This window comes from Columba livia, chromosome 2 (genome assembly GCF_036013475.1).
Source record: "Columba livia isolate bColLiv1 breed racing homer chromosome 2, bColLiv1.pat.W.v2, whole genome shotgun sequence".
Taxonomy (NCBI): Eukaryota; Metazoa; Chordata; class Aves; order Columbiformes; family Columbidae; genus Columba; species Columba livia.
In genome coordinates this window covers 150,371,771-150,394,910 of record NC_088603.1, presented here as the reverse complement: position 1 = coordinate 150,394,910, position 23,140 = coordinate 150,371,771, and the positions used below count along the sequence as shown (strand labels likewise).

At 42.3% G+C, this 23,140-nt stretch overlaps 2 protein-coding genes across 8 annotated transcripts; one reads left to right on the top strand and one right to left on the bottom strand.

Annotated features, from left to right (window-relative positions):
- Positions 1 to 598: 598 nt before the first annotated feature.
- NDUFB9 (NADH:ubiquinone oxidoreductase subunit B9) lies at positions 599 to 5,460 on the bottom strand. The gene is made up of 4 exons (XM_005507318.2): positions 5,316 to 5,460; positions 4,423 to 4,615; positions 1,830 to 1,943; positions 599 to 845 (listed from the first exon to the last, which is right to left on the bottom strand). The coding sequence occupies exons 1-4, from the start codon at positions 5,399 to 5,401 to the stop codon at positions 714 to 716; spliced, it is 525 nt and encodes a 174-aa protein (XP_005507375.2). The 5' UTR covers positions 5,402 to 5,460; the 3' UTR covers positions 599 to 713.
- On the top strand, positions 5,449 to 22,686 carry TATDN1 (TatD DNase domain containing 1). Of its 7 annotated transcripts, none has more exons than XM_065054388.1 (12): positions 5,449 to 5,525; positions 7,641 to 7,706; positions 8,302 to 8,351; positions 10,241 to 10,304; positions 11,518 to 11,661; positions 11,758 to 11,800; positions 16,161 to 16,246; positions 16,371 to 16,411; positions 17,813 to 17,889; positions 18,580 to 18,650; positions 19,442 to 19,568; positions 22,422 to 22,686. In XM_065054388.1, the coding sequence occupies exons 1-12, from the start codon at positions 5,504 to 5,506 to the stop codon at positions 22,522 to 22,524; spliced, it is 894 nt and encodes a 297-aa protein (XP_064910460.1). In that variant the 5' UTR covers positions 5,449 to 5,503; the 3' UTR covers positions 22,525 to 22,686. The 7 variants fall into 7 exon arrangements, with proteins under 7 accessions (XP_064910460.1, XP_064910462.1, XP_064910463.1 ...); XM_065054390.1 differs by having other exon boundaries at positions 5,469 to 5,547; XM_065054389.1 differs by lacking the exon at positions 5,449 to 5,525 and adding an exon at positions 5,707 to 5,925.
- The last annotated feature ends 454 nt before the right edge of the window (positions 22,687 to 23,140 follow it).

Sequence of the window (23,140 nt, the reverse complement as noted above, 5' to 3'; positions counted from 1 at the left end):
GGTTTATGTCTTGTGAGATTCAATACCTTGGTGAAAAATGCAGCCAAAAGGCAAACGAGGTGGGGAGGGAAGGCAAGAATGTTCTTCGCCCCTAAGCAGGGTTAGAAATACCCTCACTCCAGGAGCAACCAAATCCCATGGCTGTTGCTGTCAGTATCTTGAAACTCCAGCTGTAGCACAAACACAAACCACCATGCCTGTATTTAGTGCCTGACCCCAAGTTATCAGGCTCATGGAAATTGTTTATTAATTTTCATGCACTCTCTCTAGGCCCCCACTCCCTGCCCCCTTTCTCCGCAATGGGACACAGGCTCTCACCACACCGCATCACTCTCCGTTTAGTCTCTTGTTTGACCCAGCCCCCAGTAAACCCACCCCTCTGAGCTCACGTTCAGTCTCAACAGTGGAGTTTTCTAACTTAGCGTGAAAGCTGCAATGTACAGTCACCTTGCTCTGGTGTCAGCGCCACATTTGGACATCTTCACAGGCTGGTCAATCTTCTCAAAAGCTTTGGATGTATAGTTAGTGTACAGTCATCTGCATTGCACAAACTGGAAGTGTGTGCATGCTATACCAGAAGAACAAGATGTCAGGAAAATGCCTTCTATTTTACTTTATTTGGCTTTATTTTGTATTACTTGGAGTAGCATGCAGTCACTGACATGGCTACTGCCTACAGAACATAGTTTCAATTATCACGTGAAATAACACTTTTACATGGGAATTTCACGAGGTCTTGTCACATACTGCCACCACAGCGGTGGCAGATGCCCCTCCTTACGAGCTGGAGGCAAAGCTTCAGTTCTTGGACCATCAGCAGGAGTTTCTTCTTGTAACTGCTTAATCTAGAAAAGACATAAAATCACTTTAGCACATAAATGCACATTTCCATCGCGTGGTTTTCGGTGCCCAGGCTGTGAGCAAAACGCCCCCGCTTCTGAAGGGAAGAACCAGCAGGAACCCCTGGGGCTGACAGACACGTGCCTTGTTTCTCAGTATTCACTTAAACTCAGTAATCATTGCAGGCTCTTATTACCTAATCAAGAAGGAATTTTTAGGAGTAAAAAGTGATTTACAAGAGAATTTTCTACTTAAAAGGTTTTTATTTCCAAGTAATTAATGTCTGCCAGTGCTACATTAAGCAAACCACGTTCTCTTGCTGCTTTCAAAGCTGCTGTATAATTAGCAGCCCTAAGCAGCCCCGTTGCAGTCAGCAGGACACCCCCAGCTCTGCGTGCCACCAACAGCCCCTCAGAGGTTCCCAACACAGGGTTCTTGCAGCAGCGTTAAGTGCCGGCTGCCACTACGTGAATTCTGATAGAGTTCCACACTACATACAATCCAACCAGCTCTCTACAACTGAAGTAAAGAATTCTTCTAAGACCATCAACTTTTCCCAACTGAATCTCAGTTTAGCTTGGCCAGAAACTCTTCTCGATTCCCAAATGATGAACACTGTGTGAAGTCAGTTCCAAAGGTGCAACCAGAAAGTGTTCAGAGCTTCACAGCAGCAGAAGAGGAATTCTCTGGTCATTAATCTCATCCCCTTGGAATTTCCTTCAGCAAAGCTGCTACAACAGCCCTGCACTAACCAGTTGCAGGTTCAGCTTTAACTTCAAATTCCCTTTGCAGCCTTAAGAAGCTGTAGCTCTGAGATGTCTCTGTAGGCATTTTAAGTCAGCGTTTCATGCTGAGGAGAGTTCTAGTAAAGCAGAGTCTAAACAAGACTCCAAAGGCATTCGGATATTTTCCATGAACACTTCTAAATGTCACACAAAATACTCGCATGCTAACAAGACACTGTTACTCTGCATTGAGCAAGCACTGACCTCTTTCTCCCAGCTCTCCCGCTGCAGCTTCTTCCACTGCTCTCGTTTGGCAAAGTAATCCGGATACATGGCTTTCTCAGAGGGGTGCCAGAAATCCAAGCACCACTCAGGAATCTGTTTTAAAGAATTAACAGTGTCAGATATATTATTTTTATATATGAAATTATATATAGTATGCACACACACTAAAGAACTGAATGCAATCACTGAAACCAGTATTAAAATGGATAAATAGCCCAGGAAATAAAGCACTACATAAAAACCTCTCTTAAGAGCTATCTGACCACTGTTAGTCTCACAGAACGACATGACAGAGCTCAGAGCTTTTAATCTTTGTTCCACATGTTATCCTAAATCACAGGAAGACATCACAGCATAAATCACAGCATCCTGAAGACAAGTACCAGATCATCTCGATTTACTGCAAATTCCATCTGATGGAAGAGAGGATTTCATTTTTTCCCTTCCTGCTCCCAAAATCAGCAGGTTTGAGAAATCCTCTCCTCGAACTATGGATTTGTTTTATTTGAGAGAATCTCACAGCTCATTGCTGCTTGTCTACAACTACTAAAAACTTAGTGGCCTTTAAGGTCTTGATAATGGTCTGACCACTAAGATACCCAGTCACAAAAGAAAAAAAGTGAAACTCAAAATTCTGCAGCAGTATATCAGTGATGGGAACATGTATTAGAAAACAAAAACAGCCAAAAAAACCCAAACACAAAACAAACACCCCCCCACACACAAAACCCCCCAAAACAAACAAAAAAACCAAACCAAATCCAAACCCAAACAACCAAAACCCAATGACAACAAAAACCACCACACACACAACACCCACCCCAACCCAACCCAAATAAAACAAACAAACAAAAAAACAACCAACAAAAACCAGGACAAAACCCCACAAGAGACCCAGTTCTGGAAAAAGCAAATGTAGAAGTTGCTCCAATAACACGATTCATCCAGTGACATTTACACGTTCAGCCTCCTGCCATGATTCTCATCACTGAGTAAACCTTTGGCTGAACAGAAACAGCAGAGCTGCTAATAATGAAAAAAAATAAATCTACTCCCCTCAAATACCAATTAAAACAACAAACAACCTGAGATTTAAAGGTACATTTTGTAGCAGCCAAATCCTTGGGACAGCCATTTTGTTAAAGGACAATTTTAGCCTTTCAAATTGGGCAAAGAGAACATAAACCACATTATATTTCTATAAGAATACTAATCTTGACTACTTATTGCTCACTGCACTCTCTTCTCTCTGGATTCTCTCTCACTATTATCTCTACTACTGTTACGGCCCATGACCTTAGCATAGGCTTAAGTCCCTCTATTCCCTTTTCACTTATGTTTTTTTACTCTGCCTCTGATAAACCCACATCAGATTCTTCCTCTCACATGGCTTCTTAGATGTAAAGATTTGATCAGACCTCGTCTTGTGTCTGGAGAAAATTGATGCATCCACTCTCTAGGTTAGAATTAACTTCTCATAATGCATTGAATGAACCAAGGTCAAGCAAGTAAAAAACCTGTGTTTTTCTATGAAACCTGTTTCTTTCCTCCTAAACAGAACAATCTAGAGAAAAAAGAAGCCTCTAGAAGTGCCCTAAATTCTAAAAATATAACTTCTCACAGTTCAGCTCCAGCCCTTTCGCTGTGCCTGCCTAACCCATCACAGAACAGCTACCCTTTGGCAAAAGAGCAGATGTTTACTGCAGCCAAAAGACTCTGGCTGTGTTCAGACAGACCAACAAACTCCATTTTCCAGGATCAGAGAAGCAGGAGAAGCTTCTCCCACGCAAGTGGTGAGATGTTTCAGTGACAGTAAGCTATTAGACAAAGGATACTGCTGAGTCAAGCTGCAGCCCTATCAATCACAGAATCACAGAACGTTAGGGATTGGAAGGGACCTTGAAAGCTCATCCAGTCCAATCCCCCTGCCGGAGCAGGAACACCCAGATGAGGTTACACAGGAAGGTGTCCAGGCGGGTTTTGAATGTCTCCAGAGAAGGAGACTCCACAACCTCCCTGGGCAGCCTGTTCCAGTGTCTGTCACCCTCACCATGAAGAAGTTTCTTCTCATATTTAGCACCACCTGTGCTCCAGTTTGTACCCATTACCCTTTGTCCTATCATTGATTGTCACCGAGAAGAGCCTGGCTACATCCTTGTGACACTCACCCTTTACATATTTATAAACATTCATGAGGTCACCCCTCAGTCTCCTCTTCTCCAAGCTAAAGAGACCCAGCTCCCTCAGCCTTTCCTCATAAGAGGAAACTCCCTTCATCATCTTTGTGGCTCTGCACTGGACTCTCTCCAGCTGTTCCCTGTCCTTCTGGAACTGAGGGGCCCAGAACTGGACACTATAATCCAGATGTGGTCTCACCAGGGCAGAGTAGAGAAGGAGGAGAACCTCTCTCAACCTACTAAATACCCCCCTTCTAATACATTCCAGGATGCCATTGGTCTTCCTGGCCACAAGGGCACAGTGCTGGCTCAGTCCACTTAAAGCACTCACCTGACATTCACTAAAAGAAGAGTAAGATAAGCACAGCAATATACAATCTTACAGGCCACTTTACCTTGTAGCACTCATATCTCTCATAGGAGGTGCCCCCTGGGGAATCAGGGAAGATGTAGGGCTGGGGGTGCTGGTTTGCCCAGAACTCCTCCTCACCAGCCCTCAGCAGCTCTGTTGCTTTCACCATATCCTTCACATCCTTGTTCTTATCGAACCGGTCTCTCAGGAGGACAGCAAAGTAGCGGTACTTGTCTCTGCAGACAGAGAATCACAGAATCATAAAATGTCAGGGATTGGAAGGGACCTCAAAAGATCATCTGGTCCAATCCCCCTACCAGAGCAGAAACACCCAGATGAGGTTACACAGGAAGGTGTCCAGGTGGGTTTTGAATGTCCCCAGGGTAGGAGACTCCACAACCTGCCTGGGCAGCCTGTTCCAGTGTCTGTCACCCTCACTGAGAAGAAGTTTCTTCTCATATTTAAGTGGAACCTCTTGTGTTCCAGTTTGAACCCATTACCCCTTGTCCTATCATTGGTTGTCACCAAGAAGAGCCTGGCTCCATCTTCATGGCACTCACCCTTTATATATTTATAAACATTAACGAGGTCACCCCTCAGTCTCCTCATCTCCCAGCTAAAGAGCCCCAGCTCCCTCAGCCTCAGAGGTTAAGCATAGTGACACACATTAGAGAAAAAAAAAAAAAATCAGATAGAGAAACCAACCTGGCAACATCATCAGTCCCACCATCGCAAATACAGAGTTTGGCCAGGAGCTGTGAGGAGTTTCTGTTCCCATATCGCCTGTGGCAGGCACAGACAAGTGACCCCTCAGGCTTTTTCCTTCAGTCACGACTGGGAGAAGCGAAGAGGCCGAGGCCCCAGCCCAGCCCGTTTCGGAAGGCCGCCCCCCCCAGCCCCAACCTTTCTCCAGGCCCACGCCCCTTCGCCTCTCACCGGTAGATGCACCAGGACTCCAGGTGCCGCAGGGCTTTCTTGTACAGCCTCAGCACTCTCTGCTGGTGTGTCAGGTAGGCCGCCATTGCGCACTGCCCTACCTCTCACCTTCGCGCGGGGGCTGACGGGAACGCGGAGGACCCGCCCCGCGCGGGCGCTGACGGGAACGCGGAGGACCCGCCGCAGCCATGAGCCGGGCCAAGTTCATCGGTGAGGGGAGCGGAGCGGGTCGGTGCGTCCCCCCGTCCCGGGGCTGGCAGGGCCGCCTCGCCTCGGGGCTCCCCGTACCCCGCCCGTGCTGGGCTGGGGCAGCCGCCACGTGTGCCCGCCCCGCGGGGAGCCCTGCTGCGCCGTGAGGGGCCGAGCGCGGCGGGCGGGGCCGCTCGGGTGACAGGGCCTGCCCCTCGTCCCGCCTGCCGCCCCGCGGGGCCGGGGTGCCGGTCGCTTTTGGGCTCACAGGAGGAGTTTGGGAACGTTTGTGCCGCCGCTGGGCTGCACGCCGGCGCTGAGGGGCCGTGCCCGGAGCTCTGGGGCTTTGGCTGCTTCTCGTCCCCTTCTGCGCGGCAGCCGTGGTTGTCCGTGACTGCGTGGAACGGGCTTGGGGGAAGATGTCAGTACTCCTCGGAAATTCGGCCGGAGGTTGTAGCATGGAGGGGGTTGGTCTCTTCTCCCAAGTAGCAAGTGATGGGATGAGAGGAAATGGCCTCAAGTTGCGTCAGGGGAGGTTCAGATTGGATATTAGGAAAAAATTCTTCACAGAAAGGGTTGTCAGGCACAGGAACAGGCTGCCCAGGGAAGTGGTGGAGTCACCATCCCTGGAGGTGTTTAAAAGGCGCTTAGACGAGGTTCTTAGGGACGTGGTTTAGTGCCAGAGTTAGGCTGTGGTTGGACGCCGCGATCCTGAGGGTCTCCTCCAGCTGGAATGATTCCGTGATTCTAAATAACTTCAGAAGGGCGGGCAGACCGGGGGGGCTGCGGCGGGGCCGGGGCGGCTCCGGGCGGTGTCCGCACCGCGGGTGTTGTCCGTGCTGCCGCCCGGGCCGGGGAACGGGCAGTTGTGTGAGGCAGCCTGCCCCTGCCCCTGCTGCTCCCGGCCCTGCTGCTCCTCCTTCCGGCCCTGCTGCTGCTGCTGCTCCTGGTCCTGCTCCTGCTCCTCCTCCTCCCGGCCCTGCTGCTGCTCCCGGCCCTCTGCGGAAGCTCTACGTCGGATGCTGCGTTTTTCCTTCCCTGTTGCTTGTTGGCAGAGACGAGTTTATATTTTCATGTGAAAAGAATAACAGAATCACAGAATGTTAGGGATCAGAAGAGACCAAGAAAGATCATCTGGTCCAGTCCCTGCCGGAGCAGGAACACCTAGATGAGGTTACACAGGAAGGTGTCCAGGCGGGTTTTGAATGTCTCCAGAGGAGGAGACTCCACAACCCCCCTGGGCAGCCTGTTCCAGTGCTTTGGCACCCTCACTGTGAAGAAGTTTCTTCTCATATTTAAGTGGAGCCTCCTGTGCTCCAGTTTGTACCCATTACCCCTTGTCCTATCATTGTTTGTCACCGAGAAGAGCCTGGCTCCATCCTCATGACAGTCGCCCTTTATATATTTATAAACATTCACGAGGTCACCCCTCAGTCTCCTCTTCTCCAGGCTAAAGAGCCCCAGCTCCCTCAGCCTTTCCTCATAAGGGAGAAGCTTCACTCCCTTAATCGTCTTCGTTGCCCTGCGCTGGACTCTCTCCAGCAGTTCCCTGTCCTTCTGGAACTGAGGGGCCCAGAACTGAACACAATATTCCAGGTGTGGTCTCACCAGGGCAGAGTAGAGGGGAAGGAGGACCTCTCTCGACCTACTAACCACCCCCCTTCTAATACACCCCAGGATGCCATTGGCCTTCCTGGCCACAAGGGCCCAGTGCTGGCTCATGGTCATCCTGCTGTCCACCAGGACTCCCAGGTCCCTTTCCCCTATGCTGCTCTCTGACAGGTCGTTCTCCGGTTATACTGGAACCTGGGGTTGTTCCTGCCCAGATGCAAGACTCTACACTTGCCCTTAATAAACAGTATACATGCATTAGCTTTGGTGTTTATGAGGGTGTGTCTTATACACTCATAGAAAAAGTCTGGAGTTGCACAGGCAGCCAAAATTCTTTCAGTCACTTCTAGTCAGAACTAAGCTCTCAATTTATGCAAGTAAACTTATGCTTAAGCTTTCTATGGCCTGTGAATGTGGTAGTCAGGGACTACTACAATACGCTTTTGTCTTCCCTAATTGACTAATGCTCCAAATGAAATTTATAGCAACTATAATATCTAATTTTTGTCTATGTCTTTTTCATAGATATTGGTATTAACCTGACAGATCCTATGTTCAGAGGAATCTACAGGGGAACACAAAAACATCAAGGTAAATGTTTCTTTGTATCTGCTGAAAGACAGAATCCGTCTAATTAAAATAGAAACCTCTTACATATCAGAACATGAGGTTAGAGTTTTTTTCTCCTCAAAACTGGGACTTGAAGAAGAAAGTGCAACAAAAATAAGTTTGGTGTTCTAAGCAAAATACGTTCTCTTAATTGCTGTTAAGCCGTCATACCAGTAACTCTTGCTTCTAGAGCAAAATGGACAGTTGCTGATCTATTTATATTAGGATTACATGGAAAAACTGATTTGAGAATTATGAACAATAAACTGTCAAATATTGCATTGCTGAATCCTAGTTACTGGTTACAACTGATGCTTTCTTTGCTCTCATGGCTTTTAGATATAGATGTAAAGACAGAGTTTCCTAAAGTATGTGGAAGAACTTCTGTTGACTTCTTGGGTTTAAATTGGAACTTCGGTTATTGATTTTGTTATTGTCTTCTGAAGATTAATCAAGTGTGGTTTAAAAGATTGTTCGTGATAGGCATTTTGACTGCATGGAAGTGATTTGTAGTTGCAAAGTAGTTAAGTTATGCTGTAAAACCTTGAGTTCGTGACATTTTTATGAACTTTTGCAGACGACTTTTTGGATGTGGTAGAGAGAGCAGTCAAAGTTGGCGTGAAAAAGGTAATTTCTTATAGTAAAATTTATTTAGTGTTTTAAACAGCTTTATAATACTTTGGTTTCTTAGTGCTGCCCTATTAAAACAAATGTTTTTGGAACTTGCAGTGGAAAGTGCAGTAACTTGCTTCAGTAGCATAAAGCAAAAGTATTCTATGCAGGGTCTTGTCATCCATTTGCACGGATCATTTGGTGGTTGTTATCTCAGTTCAGTGGTATCATATGTGATGTGTATGTAGAATTTCTTTTATACAGTTTCAACAGAAAGATGTTCTCCTCTGACCTACTGCAATCAACTAGTACAAAATTTTCCATGTTAGTTGTATTATAGGCAACCACTCTCTTCTTGTATCCTGTCTGATTCTTACTCAACAGTTGCTGCTACAGATCAAAGCCCAAAAACTCTTCTGATTGAGATCCGTCAGATATTTCTATATGTAAAGGAAATTGGTAACTGTAGAAGAGCTGGGCATGGCCGTAAATTCTTACAGTTGAGGCATCTGAAGTCTTCTGGTAAATACTGGGCTATTGGTATTGTCAGCAGTGCACCAAACTCCTTTAGTTACAGTAGTCCTGTCTGCCTATACCTCTCAACTTAATAAATTGACAAGACAAGAAATGTGAATTAAAATAGAATACAATGCATACTGTAACAAACGGTTCTACTGCACTATTCAATCTGGTGGATAAGAAATAAACCTCTAGAGGAGGAATAAGCACCTTGGAAGTTTGCTGAAAGGCTTTTGTGTGAAAAGAGTGGGAAGCAAACTGGGAGGCAAAAAAAGAAGATTCTGGTGATGATGAAGTTACCACACTGCAGCAAATACAGAATCATGGTACTTTTACTGTGTTTATATGTGTTGTGTAAGTACTATTTAATCTTTATAGCACCCTCTGAAACTAAGCAGCCATTTTCCTATTTTAGTATCAAAAATAGATTAGTTGCAGAACCTTTTCAAGATGCAGAGTAGATTCAGAAATGGAATTCAGGAGTTCCCAGCCCTTAGCTGTGTTCTCAGACCTGCTACTGGCCTGTGTGCTGTCAGAAGTCTGTTCCATCCCAGGTTGTTTCTACTTGCATGGAAACTTAATCTGTTTATTTGAAAATAGTTCTAGTTTTCTATACAGCTGCTGATTTATGGTATTTTTTTGGTGGAGCTTTACCCTGTGCTGTATGTATGCTGAACTGATTTCATCTCAGCTTATTTTTCTGATGATACTGTAGGGATGTGTCCATCTATAATGGAGCGTACTGCAGAAATGTCCGACCTGATGCTGAGTGTGCTGTATAGCATGCGTAGGGATAAAAAGCAACGGGGTCATGATTTATTAGAATCTAGGGTGCAAGATCATGCAAGTGGTTGTTCAAAAAACACACATTCTGGTGTGATAACCTTTGATCTTAAGGTAAAAATAAAATACTAGAGTCAGAAATTCTTAAATTTGTAATCCTGACGCTGAAAGAGACTCCTTTGGTGGTTTATCTACTTGTGTCTTGTTTGGGAAATTTTAGTTTCTCCATCTGTAAGACAGGGAGAATATTTCTGAAAATCATTTATTGAATGCAAATAAAGTTTCTTGAGTCATTGTCTGATGAAGTTGATATTTCTGCAAATGGAAGTATTTTACTCATTTAATGGTTTGAATACTTAGCATAGAAGATAATTGAGAAAGGAAAAAAAAGAAAATCAGGTTTTGATACCTAGTGTATTTCCCAGCTCCTGAGGACCATTGAGGTTTGTTACTGATTTATGAAAGTTTGTTATATATACATTAGTAATTGTCTCCTGATGTTCTGTGTCTAGATTTTTACTTGCATCTGAGTGTTTTCTTAAACATTCTGTTTGATCTTCAAAGTAGAACATACTTGCTGACAGTACTTTTCTTCTTCCAAGTTTTTGATTACAGGTGGGAGTCTTCAAGATAGTAAAGATGCATTGCAGCTGGCACAGACAAATGGTATTTTCACTTTAAATTTATATTGCCGGTCAGAAATGTAACCTTCTCCACTCTCAGAATTAAGATTTCAAAAGGACCTGCCCTTGGAGATGTTTACAGAATCCCAGATGAAAATGAGATATTATGTTTCAGAATGGGATGAATGCATTGTGTATGAGTTTTCTATGTTGATCTTTAGATCCCTGAGTGTTAGAAGGAATCAGTCTTTTCTGTAATTTCCATTTCTTGATAAAAATAGAAATTACAGGAAATTTCTGTAATAAAAAATTTTGTTAAAATACTCTTCTCTAGAAATAAGATGAAATGCTTGTATGGTATGGAATATATTTTTGGTGGTGTGCTGGTTTGACCAGGTGGGTTTTTGTTTATTTTTTACTTAACAATATATCATGACCAACTTGAACAGGGGAAGTATCTTTCTCTTCATGGTTCTTCTAGCTTTCCCTTTCCTTCTGTGAAAAGGCAAATATCATTCCACTAATTACTTAAATGTGTATTTCAGCTGAAATGTGTGCTATAGTACTATTTACAGACCAGAACCATAAAATAATTGGGGTTGGAGTGAACCTGAGGAGGTAATCTGGTCCAACCCCATCCACCTCCACCAAAGCAGGACTAGCTTTGATATTAGATCAAGTTGCTCAGGGCTTTATATAGTCTTTCCCTCCCCCTGCGATTTTACATTCTCCATAAAGGCACTTAGCAAAAATGTTTATTTTGGCACTGAAATAATCTTGATTAGATAGTTGGGTAAGTCAGGCTAGGGTTGCTTGCCAAATTCTGTAACAGCTAATGTAGAGGCACACGAGGGAAGTCATGTACTGTCTGCTAATCTTGCAGTTGAGGATAAGCTGGTGCATTTTGAACAAAATGTATTTCTAGATGATCTCAAGAGGTCTCTTCCAGCCTCGACAATTTTATGATTTGTTGAGGGCCGCTCCACGAGAATAATTCACTTGTGAGTTGCAGTTTTGGAGTATACTAAATAACGTGTACTAAAAAACACATACACGCTCCCAGTAGAGCCACTGTCCAACATTTTTGAAGCAGAAAATACCAGTATAATAAAATCATCACCGAGATAAAGATGTTCAAAGCAAATTCTCTTTTAAAATGATGAGCAGTAAAAAAGGTCCAGATACAAATACTGTCTATACCTTACATAAATTTCCTTTTCTTTTTTTTAATATTTTCTAATCCTATCTTGCTTTAGACATGTTTTACAGTACAGTTGGCTGCCATCCTACCCGCTGTGGAGAATTTGAGCAGAATAGCCCTGAACAGTATTTATCGGAATTAAAAAATCTGATTGAAAAAAATAAGACAAAGGTAATGGCGGTTGGAGAATGTGGCTTAGGTAAGTGTTCTTGTAGAACTTCAACATTTTGCTTTCTGGACATGTATTTAAAAATCCTAAAATGCTAAGTGGGTTTTTTGTTTTTTCTATTTGTAGATTTTGATAGATTAGAATTTTGCCCAAAGGACACCCAACTCAAGTAAGAAACATTTGATAACTATGAATAGATTTGTAGCATTTTGCAGGAGTGTTTTTTTATCTTGTGTGCTACCAGGTAACATTTGGTCGGGTTTAGACCTGCAATTTGCAGGGTTGGATCTGGGTTTTTTTGGCAGAAATGAGACTTTAAAGAAAGATGGCTACATTCCAGTAGTGCTATATGCTGCATTTTGCTACCTGCCTGGTTAGACCTAGCATGTCTTTTTCTGTAAAGGTGATCGCAATTTGCGGGTTTCTGGGTGTGACAGACGCTCATTCTCGCTGATACTCATGAACTCTTAGAGCCTGATGGAGAGAATAACATACCTGCCGTGTGTGAAGGAAGAATTAGGCTGAGCGAAAGGCATGAGGAAGGGAACAGACCTGTCAAAAAGGGTAAGTCAATAGTGGAAGAACAATGAGCTTTTAGTAAGGGAGGTGTTAACAGGAGCAGGTAATTGAGAGCTGATGATAAAGGTAATCTCAGGAGCTGGAGAGATCTGTGTTCTGAAGGAACACAATGCAGCATAGATACTGAATGGAGGGAAACGAGTACAGCCCCTAAAATCAGCTGGCATTCTTGTAGTGAGAACTTCTGTCTACAGAGGGAACTAACTGAGACATGTAAGTGATAAATTCAAATGAGTGATTAATGAATTGTACTTGCATATTGCTGTTCTGAGTTAAGTGGTCACTGGGGGGCAGTCGTCAGTTGTGCTTTTTGTAACTGCTACATGTTAGCAGTAGGTAGAGCTTTCTTCACGATGCTACAGTCATACAGTAAAATATTCTGCAAAGTGGACAGAGCTTTTTTTCTTGGTAGAATTCAGTGTATACAGAGTTAAGCAAAGCACACATTGGATCATAACCTGTTTCTTTTCTGTGGCAAACTAAAACACTGGTGGAATATCATATTTTAAGACCCTTACTCTCTTGATGTTTTGGGGAGAAAAAAAATATCTGTTTTTCCTTATCTGATGGACTGCAGCTGAAGAGCTGTAGTAAAAGCTTCTGATCAAGTGAACTGAAATTGAGTTGTCAGGAAAGAGGTGACAGAAATCACTTTTAAAGTGGTAGGTGAGTCCTTTTTAATTAAGGTTGATAATGACATAGTCTTTATGTGAGCTATTTCAGTAAATCATATGAAATACATAAATCTAGTTTCTAAGAGATCTGTTCAGAGCCATTGCTGGAAATTGCATTTGGAAGGAGGTAATTGATGAGCGAGAAATAAAAGAAAGCAAGAAATATGAGGAAGTGAAGAATCGTGGTCCAACCCCCCCTGCAATGAGCAGGGACATCTTCACCCAGAGCAGGTTGCTCAGAGCCCCGTCCAGCCTGGCCTTGAATGTCACCAGGGATGGGGCATCTACCACCTCTCTGGGCAACCTGGGCCAGTGTTTTACCACCCTCATTGTAAAAAATTTCTTGCTTACATCTAGTCTGAATCTCCCCTCTTTTAGTTTAAAACCATTACCCCTTGTCCTATTGCTACAGGCCCTGCTAAAAAATCTGTCCCATCTTTCTTATTGGCCCCTTTTAAGTCCTGAAAGGCTGCAATAAGGTCTCCCTGGAGCCTTCTCTTCTCCATGCTGAAAACCCCAACTCTCTCAGCCTGTCCTCACAGCAGAGCTGTTCCAGCCCTCTGATCATTTTTGTGGCCTCCTCTGGACCTGCTCCAACAGGTCCATGTCTTTCCTAAAGAAATATTGAAATCCTCAAGGGCAGATGCCTGCAAATGCTGTGTTTGTAAATTCCATGTTTTCTGAATGGACAGCTTTTCCTGCTTCACATCCTTCACCTGTTTGTGAAATATAGTCAAGGTTTGGTTGGTTTTATTTCTGCTAATTGAATGCTATGGGGTTGGAGACAGTCTGGCTTTCATGACCTTCAGCAGACAGAATGGTGAGTTCTTGAAAATAATGCTTGATAAATGAACTAAAAAAAGGGAAGGCAGAGTGAAATGCATTGAGGCAGTTCACTGGTTTTTGGCTGATCCGTAGTTCAGGTGTTGTGGCGTCACTAGGACAGGTAGTAGGCAGCTGCAGTTACCCCATGGTAGGGAAGTATGGCAGCTCCCCTGTGGGTTATCTGAGCATGACCTCCGTTTTGTTTAATGAATCATTATTTTCCTGTTAGTTATGCAGTGTTTTCTGCTGAATAATTTTCTCTTGTAATAAATTAACGTTATTTTTATCCTTTCTCTTGGATTGAAAAGCTAATATAGATGGAATTCCTTTGTCAAAGAAGACCTAAGAACTTTGTTGGAATTTTTCTCCATTCTCATAACATTTCCATCAGAAAATGATTATTTAAATGGTAGTTAGATGAAGATAGTGCCTTTGTCTTATGGTGAAGGTCACATTATAAATGGACTGATAAGAATATAGAAGTTTCACTTCTGCTCTATTACTGGGAGGAGTTTGTGAGGCTCAGCAACCTGGGAAGTAGGAGTTTTCTTAACCGAATTCAAGGAGGGGGGAAAAATCCCATGCACTGTTGTTCATACCTGAATCCAGAATGGTTTGTCTGGAGATGTTCTGTCTCAGCAAGGACAGTTTGCTTCAGCACCCTTACTGTCTTGATCTCTAACCTGAAAATTTGAACTTTATGGTCAAACATAAAAGTCTGCACACAATCACGCAGAAATACTCTCAAGCTTCCTTATTGAGAAGCAACATAGAAACAGCATATATTGAATGACAGTCTACTCACCCAACTGATTTCTTTTGGTACCATTTTGATCACCGTATGTCTGGAGTCTTCATGCTTTTCTTTTATTATTTTTTTTTGAATAGCAATTGTAGCTATTTAACCGCAAGAGCAATCGTGAGTTGCAATTAAATTTATATTCTGTCAAACAAGCAAAACTAAGCACAGAATCTAGATTACAAAGATGATTCAAAGTAGGTGTAATTAATTCTCCTGAATTTTCATGTGAGTTTTTAACATTACAGCAAATTTCTGTTGCAAATGTTTTATCTCAAAGATCTGCACTGATAAACACAGAAGGTAGCTTTTATCAGAGAAATATCAACCTATAATATACAGAAGATATTGAAAATTGCAGAAACTGAAATGACCAGTTGCATCGTCATTTTCTTTCTGCTTATTATTCTTGTATACCTGTTGGGAAAATGGAAATCGAATGAATGGTTTGCTGCCACTTTCTCCTGATGGATACGTGAATCATACACAGCACTGTGGGGAAACTTGAGTTTGCATTTGAAACGTTTGACACGTGATGGTGGGAATGCCCCATTCCCTTGGCTATGTTTAACAGCAACACCTAAATAAATCCAATATGTGCGCTCAGTGCCAGCCTGTTTGGACAGGCCCTATCCGAGTGATGTCATCTTACAAATTACATATGGACACTGAGTCACCCACGCACTGTTGTCCTGCCATGTGTTAGTTGCTCTACCGTGTTTCCTGAGTATCAGTAATTTGCATGCCTGGGTGTAGCGTGGCAGACAGAAATGGGAAATGATAGTGCTCTGGGGTCAGAACTAGTTGCAAATGACAAGTGACAGGTTAGTCCAGTGCTAATTAGTTTCCTTTGGAAACTGCACTGGGGAAACTGGCTACCTGGTTACCTTCCCTCTGCCCACACGTTTATGTCTCTCCATAGGACGGCTGCCTCGCTTTTTCCACTCCTTCAAAAGGAATACTAGGAGTAGGAGGTAGGAAAGGGATAAAAATGAGTGAAAAGGAAAGCAAGCAGGCACACAAAGGGGAGGAGGGAAAACAGTGGAAGACTTTGAAAGAGCAAAGACAATAGGCAGAACAGGGCAGAAGTAAGATGCCTAAATATTGGTATTTGTTCCACCCCAGGAGAGGAAAGACTGACCTTTGTGGAAGGACAAACAAAAGCTCTGGACTGGCCAGCCAGCTCTGACGCAGTTTTGCCCGTTTGAGGCTACAGAAATCTGCATAGTGCTCCCTCGCTCACATCATTCACAAACTGATCTCCACGTGATCCACACTCTGCCATTCCTGATGTTCCAAAACTTTGTGGAAGGAACACAGTCAGCTCCTCTTTCATTAAAAAACAAATAAATAAACCCAAACTCCAACACTTGCACTACACGAGAGAGTTTATATACGTGTGCACTCTTCAGCATTTATGGTTTTGGCTGCTTCTTACCTGTCTTCCACCATCGATCACTACTATGGGAATGTACCATGGGAAAGCGTTCCTTTTAAATCCTTGTACAAATAAGAGCTTTTGCACAGCAGATACATTCATTCTGTCTTTAGTTCTGGAGCACAAAAGCACACAAATGTTGGCCAAAAAACTCTTTTACTGTCTTTATTTGCTCTTACACTGTTTCTGTTTAAAGGGGATTCTTATTTTACAGGTATTTTGAAAAACAATTTGACCTGTCAGAACAGCTGCAACTGCCCATGTTTCTCCACTGTAGAAACTCACATGCTGAATTTTTAGGTGGGTTTTCTTTGAGAATTTCATATTCAGAGCAGATTCTGAATGTGAACATTCTGGAAACCTGAATCTTTCACCTTAGTCTGTAATAAAGATGTCTTACATTTTTATTTCTTTTGTTTCACAGATATAATGAGGAGAAACCGAGATAGATTTGTTGGAGGGGTGGTAAGTATGGACTTCGGTGTAGCATTCATTTTTACATGCATAAGTGTGAATAGTTGCTTAATATGCAACTTCTTGTTTGTCATGGAATCTAGGTAGGCTTCCTGTTAAATTATTTAAGTTATTAATTAATAAGTGTTTTCTAGTCTGTTCTAGTATTTTTATTTTTGTTGCTTATTCAGCCGTTTTTTTTTCAAGGTAAGATGATAGGCTGAGAAAAAGCTCTGCAGCTGACATGAGCAGTTTTTCTTGGCCTGTCAGAAGGACAGATTAAGCACCTGATAATTGACACTGGCCTTTTCCCAATTCTTCAGTGTCTGTAACTGCAGTGCATTCCAACCGCAGATAATTAAGGTGCGTGTTCCCAGTGGAAGCCATAACCTCAAACATTTGCTTCTGACGTTAGACATCGTTGTCAGATTAGATCCAGATGTATTTTTTGATTGCTTCCTGTCTTTAGATATTCAGATCATGTACTTTAATTCAAAAACATAACGGGAAAAACTTGGGATGAAATGCTTAAGAAAGTCCAGCAACGCTCTTTCACACTTCCATTATGGCAGGATTTTCCAAAAGTAATAAATGTTCGGATTATTCTGTCCTACTGACATCAGACCACACCTGCAATAATATCTCAGTCCACACGTTTCCCCTTTGTTACCGCAAGAACTTTCCCCTAGCTCAGTCCTTTGCATGTTGTGCTCTTACATAATCCTGTACAGTCTCTCCTTCCTTCCCTTCTCTTGTCACTCTTTTCTGCAAAACCCATCTCCAGTGGAGAAATGATGAGCAGGTGCCCTCTCCTGATGTCCCCTCGGCTTGGGGAACCAGACAGTGTCCTTACTCCACTCGGGCCAAGAAGCTGCAGTTCCCAGCTGCATTGCACTGGTGTTACCTTGGGACCTGCCACATGCCTCTTTAGTCCCTGAGATGACCAAAGAGGCCGTCTCTCCAGTTCCAGTGGACTAAAATCCTTGGAGAACGTGACACTGCTCTTACTATTTCTCTGACAGTGCCCTGTAGGTAATACTGAGGAAAGAATGTAAAAATTCGGTGTGCGCAGGATTATTTCTGTGTATAGTCTCCCAGCTGTCGGCTATGGGAAGTTCCTGAGCCAACAGCAGTATCACTGGGTAGGCCTTTTCTACCCAGATTTATCACTAATAAAATGCAGTAACCTCTTCTACTGCAGTACTCAAGTGACTTCAGCCTGAACTGAGCCCAAATTGAGAATCAACTGAGCCGTGTCCCATCTTTATGTTTGTATTGATGTGTCATGTGTACTATCAAAGGTATTTATGTCACAAATAAAAATTAATAAGTACTTTTAAATTATTTGAGTGTTAAATGAAGTACATATATTTGAATGTATGATGTGTGTATCTATATGCATATACGTTCTAGGTACATTCTTTTGATGGCACAAAAGAAGACGCAGCGGCTATAATAGATTTGGATCTTTATATTGGAATAAATGGCTGGTAAGTTCCAAGAAATAAAACTATTTTAAAACGTCAGCTGTAGTGAACTCATTGCTTTCTTTTAAACAATGAGGTCAAGTTTTCAAAGCTCACTAGACGCTTAATCATCTGACAGATTTAGAGTTGCACTCATTAGTCTGTTAGCCATAAGAAATTCTCGACTTATGAGTTAATCTAGTCTTTAGGTCCATTCCGCTACTCTCAGGTTGATCCTTGTTTGTAAATAAATAAGGTTGTCGAATATGGAAGGAGGCCTTCTGAATTTCGAGGCAGTCTTTCTGAAAAGTGTTTAAAAAAATAACATCGTTTTAAGCTGCCGTGTCAAATCCAGGAATAATGCAAACGTAACCTGAGCAGCCTCATGTGCTGGTTCCGCAGTCTGGCTCCTCAGCAGCCCCCTGGCCCACAGCCAGCCAGCGCTGTACCAGTTGCATGGTTGGGGAGGCCAGGCAGCCACGGGCAGGGCGGACAGGGGTTCTGCCGCGTCCTGCACCGAGACGGCTTCGCCGAGGAACTCCCCACTGTTGCCGTTTTCTGCAAACTTTGAATTTACAAGCAGCACTTTTAAAAATGAAACAAATTTTACTCACTAACGTATTATTTAGGAAGATGCCTTTGCTGCAAAACATTTTAAGAGGCAAACTTTTATACGCTAATTTTTTTTTAATTAACCAAACATTGATTTTCTAGTTCATTGAAAACAGAAGCCAACTTGGAAACACTGAAATCAATTCCTAGTGAACGACTAATGATAGAGACTGGTAAGATTTTATATCTTGGTTAGTTTGTGAATTCAACACCATTAAGCAAGGATATACACTTGTATGGTAGAATCAAGACCTGAGGAGTTCAGAGTAGGAAAAGGACTGGCTGTTTCTCCCCTTCGGAAAGCAGTTTCTGGGCTTCAGAAATATTCCATTGCAGCCTTCTGCTGGAAGGAGTGAGCTGCCGTGTCAGTGCCTGACATTGCAGGGGAAGATCAAAAAGGCAAATTGACAAGCACAGATTTTCACATGTACCCGAGTATCAGAATCCTGTTTGAGCATCTTTTTAAAATCCAGCTTGTTGGAGATGTCCCAGACACGGGGCAGTGGCCATGGTCTTGCTGCTGGGAGCACTGCCGGCATTTGGAAACAACTGCTCTTTAAATAGTATAAGGCGGAAGAACGTTTGAATTCCCCTCTTGACCTAATGAGCAGCGATTTTAGTTGACTGACCAGGGATGGGGTGGTTTTTTGCATGTTCATTTCAATTATCAATTACTGTCAGTTGTAAATACAGTATTTATTTTAATGTCTGAATCAGAGAAAGGAAAACCACAAACTGCCTAAATCCTTAAATGAATTTGCACGTGAAGTACAGACCTCTTAAAGTATACAGGAAGCTTCTGTGGAATACAGTGTATCTAGCTATCTTTATCATGTCAGAGAAAATAAGTGTTATGTACTATTACTGTGGATTTTTTTAAATGTAAAATCCTGAAGGTAACAGTATAAAAATCCAAAGTTTGTGGAGATGTTACATTACTCTTCTCTTTTTCAAATTAAACCAGATGCACCTTGGTGTGGAGTGAAAAATACTCACGCTGGATCAAAATATATTAAAACTACATTTCCTACAAAAAAGAAATGGGAAATAGGGCACTGCTTGAAGGACAGAAATGAGCCCTGCCATATAATGTAAGTGTACTGCTGGACTGTTATTTAAAATGCTTCAAACTGCACAGGGGAAACAAAATGAAGAAATCAGTTCACTGGAAATGTAGTAAATAGAAATGAATTCTAAATTTATTGAAACTTGGGTAAGGTATTGCTTCATAGGCTATGGAAAAAAATTAAGTGTCTTAATTTTCCCATTTCAGCAACTCTGGATGTAAAAAGCTCCCTGAAAGTGAAACCAGTAGTTTTTAAAGGATTAAACCCTGTAAAGTAACCTGATCTGAATAAATTTCAGTCAGTTCCAGTTACTTTTAGAACTGATGGAACACGGGAGCTGTTCCGGCCTCCAGGGCTGGGGCAGCCCTGAGACACCGAGCAGGGCCTGTGCTTGTGTCACAGGCGTTCCGGTGTGAACCGCTCTCATGTGAATTGCGTTTGGGTCCCTTTGTCATTGTGCTACGCTGTTTGAAACAGACAATTTCAGAGTTTCAAAGTTTCAGAGAACACTGTGATACACTGATGTTTAGGTATGAATAACAGCCATCAACATAAAACTCCAGGGGCTTCCAGAGTTAGGAAGAAAGTACAGAAACCGTTTTCTGCCACGTTTTCACATGCTTCTTTGCAGAGGTGTGAAAAGCAGGGAAATGTATTGTTGTTTTAGTGAAAATGTTTTATCTCCATTAAACATCTCTGGTAGATGAAATGCCTGAATTTTCACAACTGTTAATAAAGCCAGGCCAATCTTCTTGGTTATCAACTCCCTGAAAAGAAAAAGGAATTCAGGAAGGTTTCTTCTTGTGATGTAGTACTGTTTTTGTGTGTGTAAGCTGGATCTATTTCTATGAAAAGCTGCGTGAATTACCTGTTTGGAACTAGGTTTTGAAATACTGCTCAGGATACTACTAAGGAATCAAGGTATTTGGCAAGGTGTCTAAACAAGAGTTTATTTGAGAACTGAAGGGAGTTCTGCTGCTTTGGGGGTAAACTTGAAACTCTTAGCAAGGAAAGACCACTGATCATGCTAAAAGCATAGTTTAAGCTCACGTGGTGACACCTCCCTGTGTTCAGATGTATTTTATGCAGTTCTGTTGATTTGTAATACTCTTTGAAACTCATGTATGAAGAGCTCACATTAGCACAGAACGGCTCTTTAAGTATTTTAAGACTTTCTGGGGCCAGTCTGCGATTTTGGAGGAAGGGAAGAGATGGAGTGAGAACAGCTCTCTGATCACAAGTGGCAGAGCTCTGCTGTTGCTGTTTTGGCAAGGCTGTGTGTGAACAGCCCCTGCGTCTTTGCTGCCGTAGCTGCAGCGTACAGAAGCGTTCCAGAAACCCCAGAACTGCAAACGCACGGAGTCTCTCCTAGAGCAGCACACATGCTATACTTTGGCTTTTGCTTTTATGAAACAAATTCTTGTTTAGTTCAACCTTCTTTCAAAGTTACTGTCCCTTCAACATTAATTATAACCCGTACTACCTGTAGATTAGTAACCTGAGAACTTCTTAGACCTTAGGAGAAAAGTAGCTGGTAACTGAGAACTGGAATTTTGTGACTCTCAACTAGCAAGATCTAGTGTGAGGGAAAAGTTACCCCAAGCCACAAAGTATATTTAATGTTTGGGTATATATACTGTTTAATATAGCTCAGTTGGCAGGAGGAGTTTTCCACTCGTCTTTTTTTGGCAGTGCTGGACACCTTTCAGTGTCGATGGTGATGTTTTTATAACTGTACTACTGCCCTTGGAAGCTATTTTTTTTTTAATTTTAGCTGCAAGAGGATTCTTTTTTCTCCTTCAATGTTTTAATATAGAGAGTGATACAGTAACATGTAGCATCCTACTGCATCCAAGTGGGGACAGATCTGTAAGTGCTACCAACTCTTCAAGGGTGAAATTCTTCAGTATCATCTGCTACTCGTGTAGGCCTGATCTCACCCCATCCACCTTGAACATCCCCTTAAATCAAGAAGCTGTTTGGTTGCAAAGCACAGGAGTGGTCATAAAATAGGCTAATTCTGCATCTAAGAAAATATTTGCATTCCAGTAATTATTAAGAGGAACTTTTTCTACTCTGCCTCAAAAAGAAGTTCAGCTATTGCACAGGATAAGAGGCAAGATCCAAAAATCAAAACCACCAAACCCCACCACCAAGCTTGAGGTTCTTACTCTTCACCGTGAATGGAAGCATAAAGTATCTTCAGAACTGCACAGAATATTTTTTTCAGAATGACTGATACAAAATCAAGAATACAAGCATAGAGAAAGGATAGCAGCCTGCTTTTCTGCTTACTTAGTGTTAATATTATTCATGCCATTTCTTTTGCCTCCTTTTCCTGGATTGTATCAAGGCAATCAGCCTTTTAAAATTGTTCATCTAACATTTACTGCAAATGTCTGAATGCATTAATCACCATTAATCTAGAGAACAGGGAGGTAGGAATAAGTTACTTTGGCAGCATTACTCTCAGATAAGGCTGTATCTGGAATTTAAGCTTTGCCACAGACCAGTTTATTCATAGTGCAGCTTTAGCCTTGAAAGACTAACAAATTTCACTCTGAAAAATTAAAACCACTGATAAAGACAACCACAAAATGACACTTTCTTTGAAACAGAAAGCTGTTTAATTACCTCCAAATGAGTCAAAAGACCAAAGATCAATCTGTACCAGTGAGCAACCAGCGTTCAGTGTGAAGGGAACGGCAGTTAGTGACCTACAAGTGATGGTGCATGTGTGAGCACCTTACCCTGTTGCTCTCAGTATAGGTTTTTCTTCCAGGTTAACCTCAGTGGCTTGTACTTCTACATGCAGAGCAGTCTGAAATATATTCAGTATTGAGTTGGAGTCTTCTAATATCAATCTTTCTTTTTTAGTCAAATACTGGAAATAATGGCAGCGGTAAGAGAAGATGACCCCCTTGAGTTGGCCAATACGCTATATAACAACACTATTAAAGTCTTCTTTCCAAATATATAAAGTGTTTTTTTTTTCTTACATTTATTCAGCATAACTTCACTAAATATGTTGCAAAAACTTAAAAACTATCTTATCTGCAACTTCTTACCAATGGAAGCCAATGTGTAATGCTTTTTTTTTTATATATATATGGTACAAAATTAAAGCTGCTTTTGAAAAGGTGGTCTGCATTTGTGCAGTTTCTCAGCCCTGTTTCCCTTTCATCAAGATTCGGGATGGATGTCAAGGACAGCCCAAGCTGAGCAGCTCCTGTCACTACCTGTAGGCAGCACAGGATGAACGCCGGGCTGCTGAGCTCACATGCACAGCACTTCAGGCTGCTACTGGTAATTCAGAAGCATTTAACAGATCAATGGTGTGTTTTACTCCTTAACCAGAATGCTTAGTAGTTTCATCTTTTGTTCCGCATACGCAAATGCTATAACATTAAGTCTACCAACCTATTTTTTTTTTTTTTTTAAACATAACTCACTAGTTGTTTCACGATAAAGCTCTGCTAATACTGAATTTGTAAGTAAAGCTGCTTTGGTTCAGGCTTTTAATTTCTGATTTGACCCGCTGAACAGTCAGTTTTCACCAGTATTTTTCATTTGCACCCAGAACTCATTGGGTGGGG

Bases quoted from the DNA above. Each gene is read 5' to 3' on its own strand.
- NDUFB9 (XM_005507318.2), bottom strand. From the start codon at position 5,401: ATGGCGGCCTACCTGACACACCAGCAGAGAGTGCTGAGGCTGTACAAG. The intron at 4,616-5,315 runs GTGAGAGGCGAA...CTCTGTCTGCAG, and splicing joins GAGTCCTGGTGCATCTACCG to AGACAAGTACCGCTACTTTG. The intron at 846-1,829 runs GTCAGTGCTTGC...TGTCTTTTCTAG, and splicing joins GGGAGAGCTGGGAGAAAGAG to ATTAAGCAGTTACAAGAAGA.
- TATDN1 (XM_065054387.1), top strand. From the start codon at position 5,924: ATGTCAGTACTCCTCGGAAATTCGGCCGGAG. The intron at 5,955-7,640 runs GTTGTAGCATGG...TCTTTTTCATAG, and splicing joins CCTCGGAAATTCGGCCGGAG to ATATTGGTATTAACCTGACA. The intron at 11,801-16,160 runs GTAAGAAACATT...CTTATTTTACAG, and splicing joins CCAAAGGACACCCAACTCAA to GTATTTTGAAAAACAATTTG.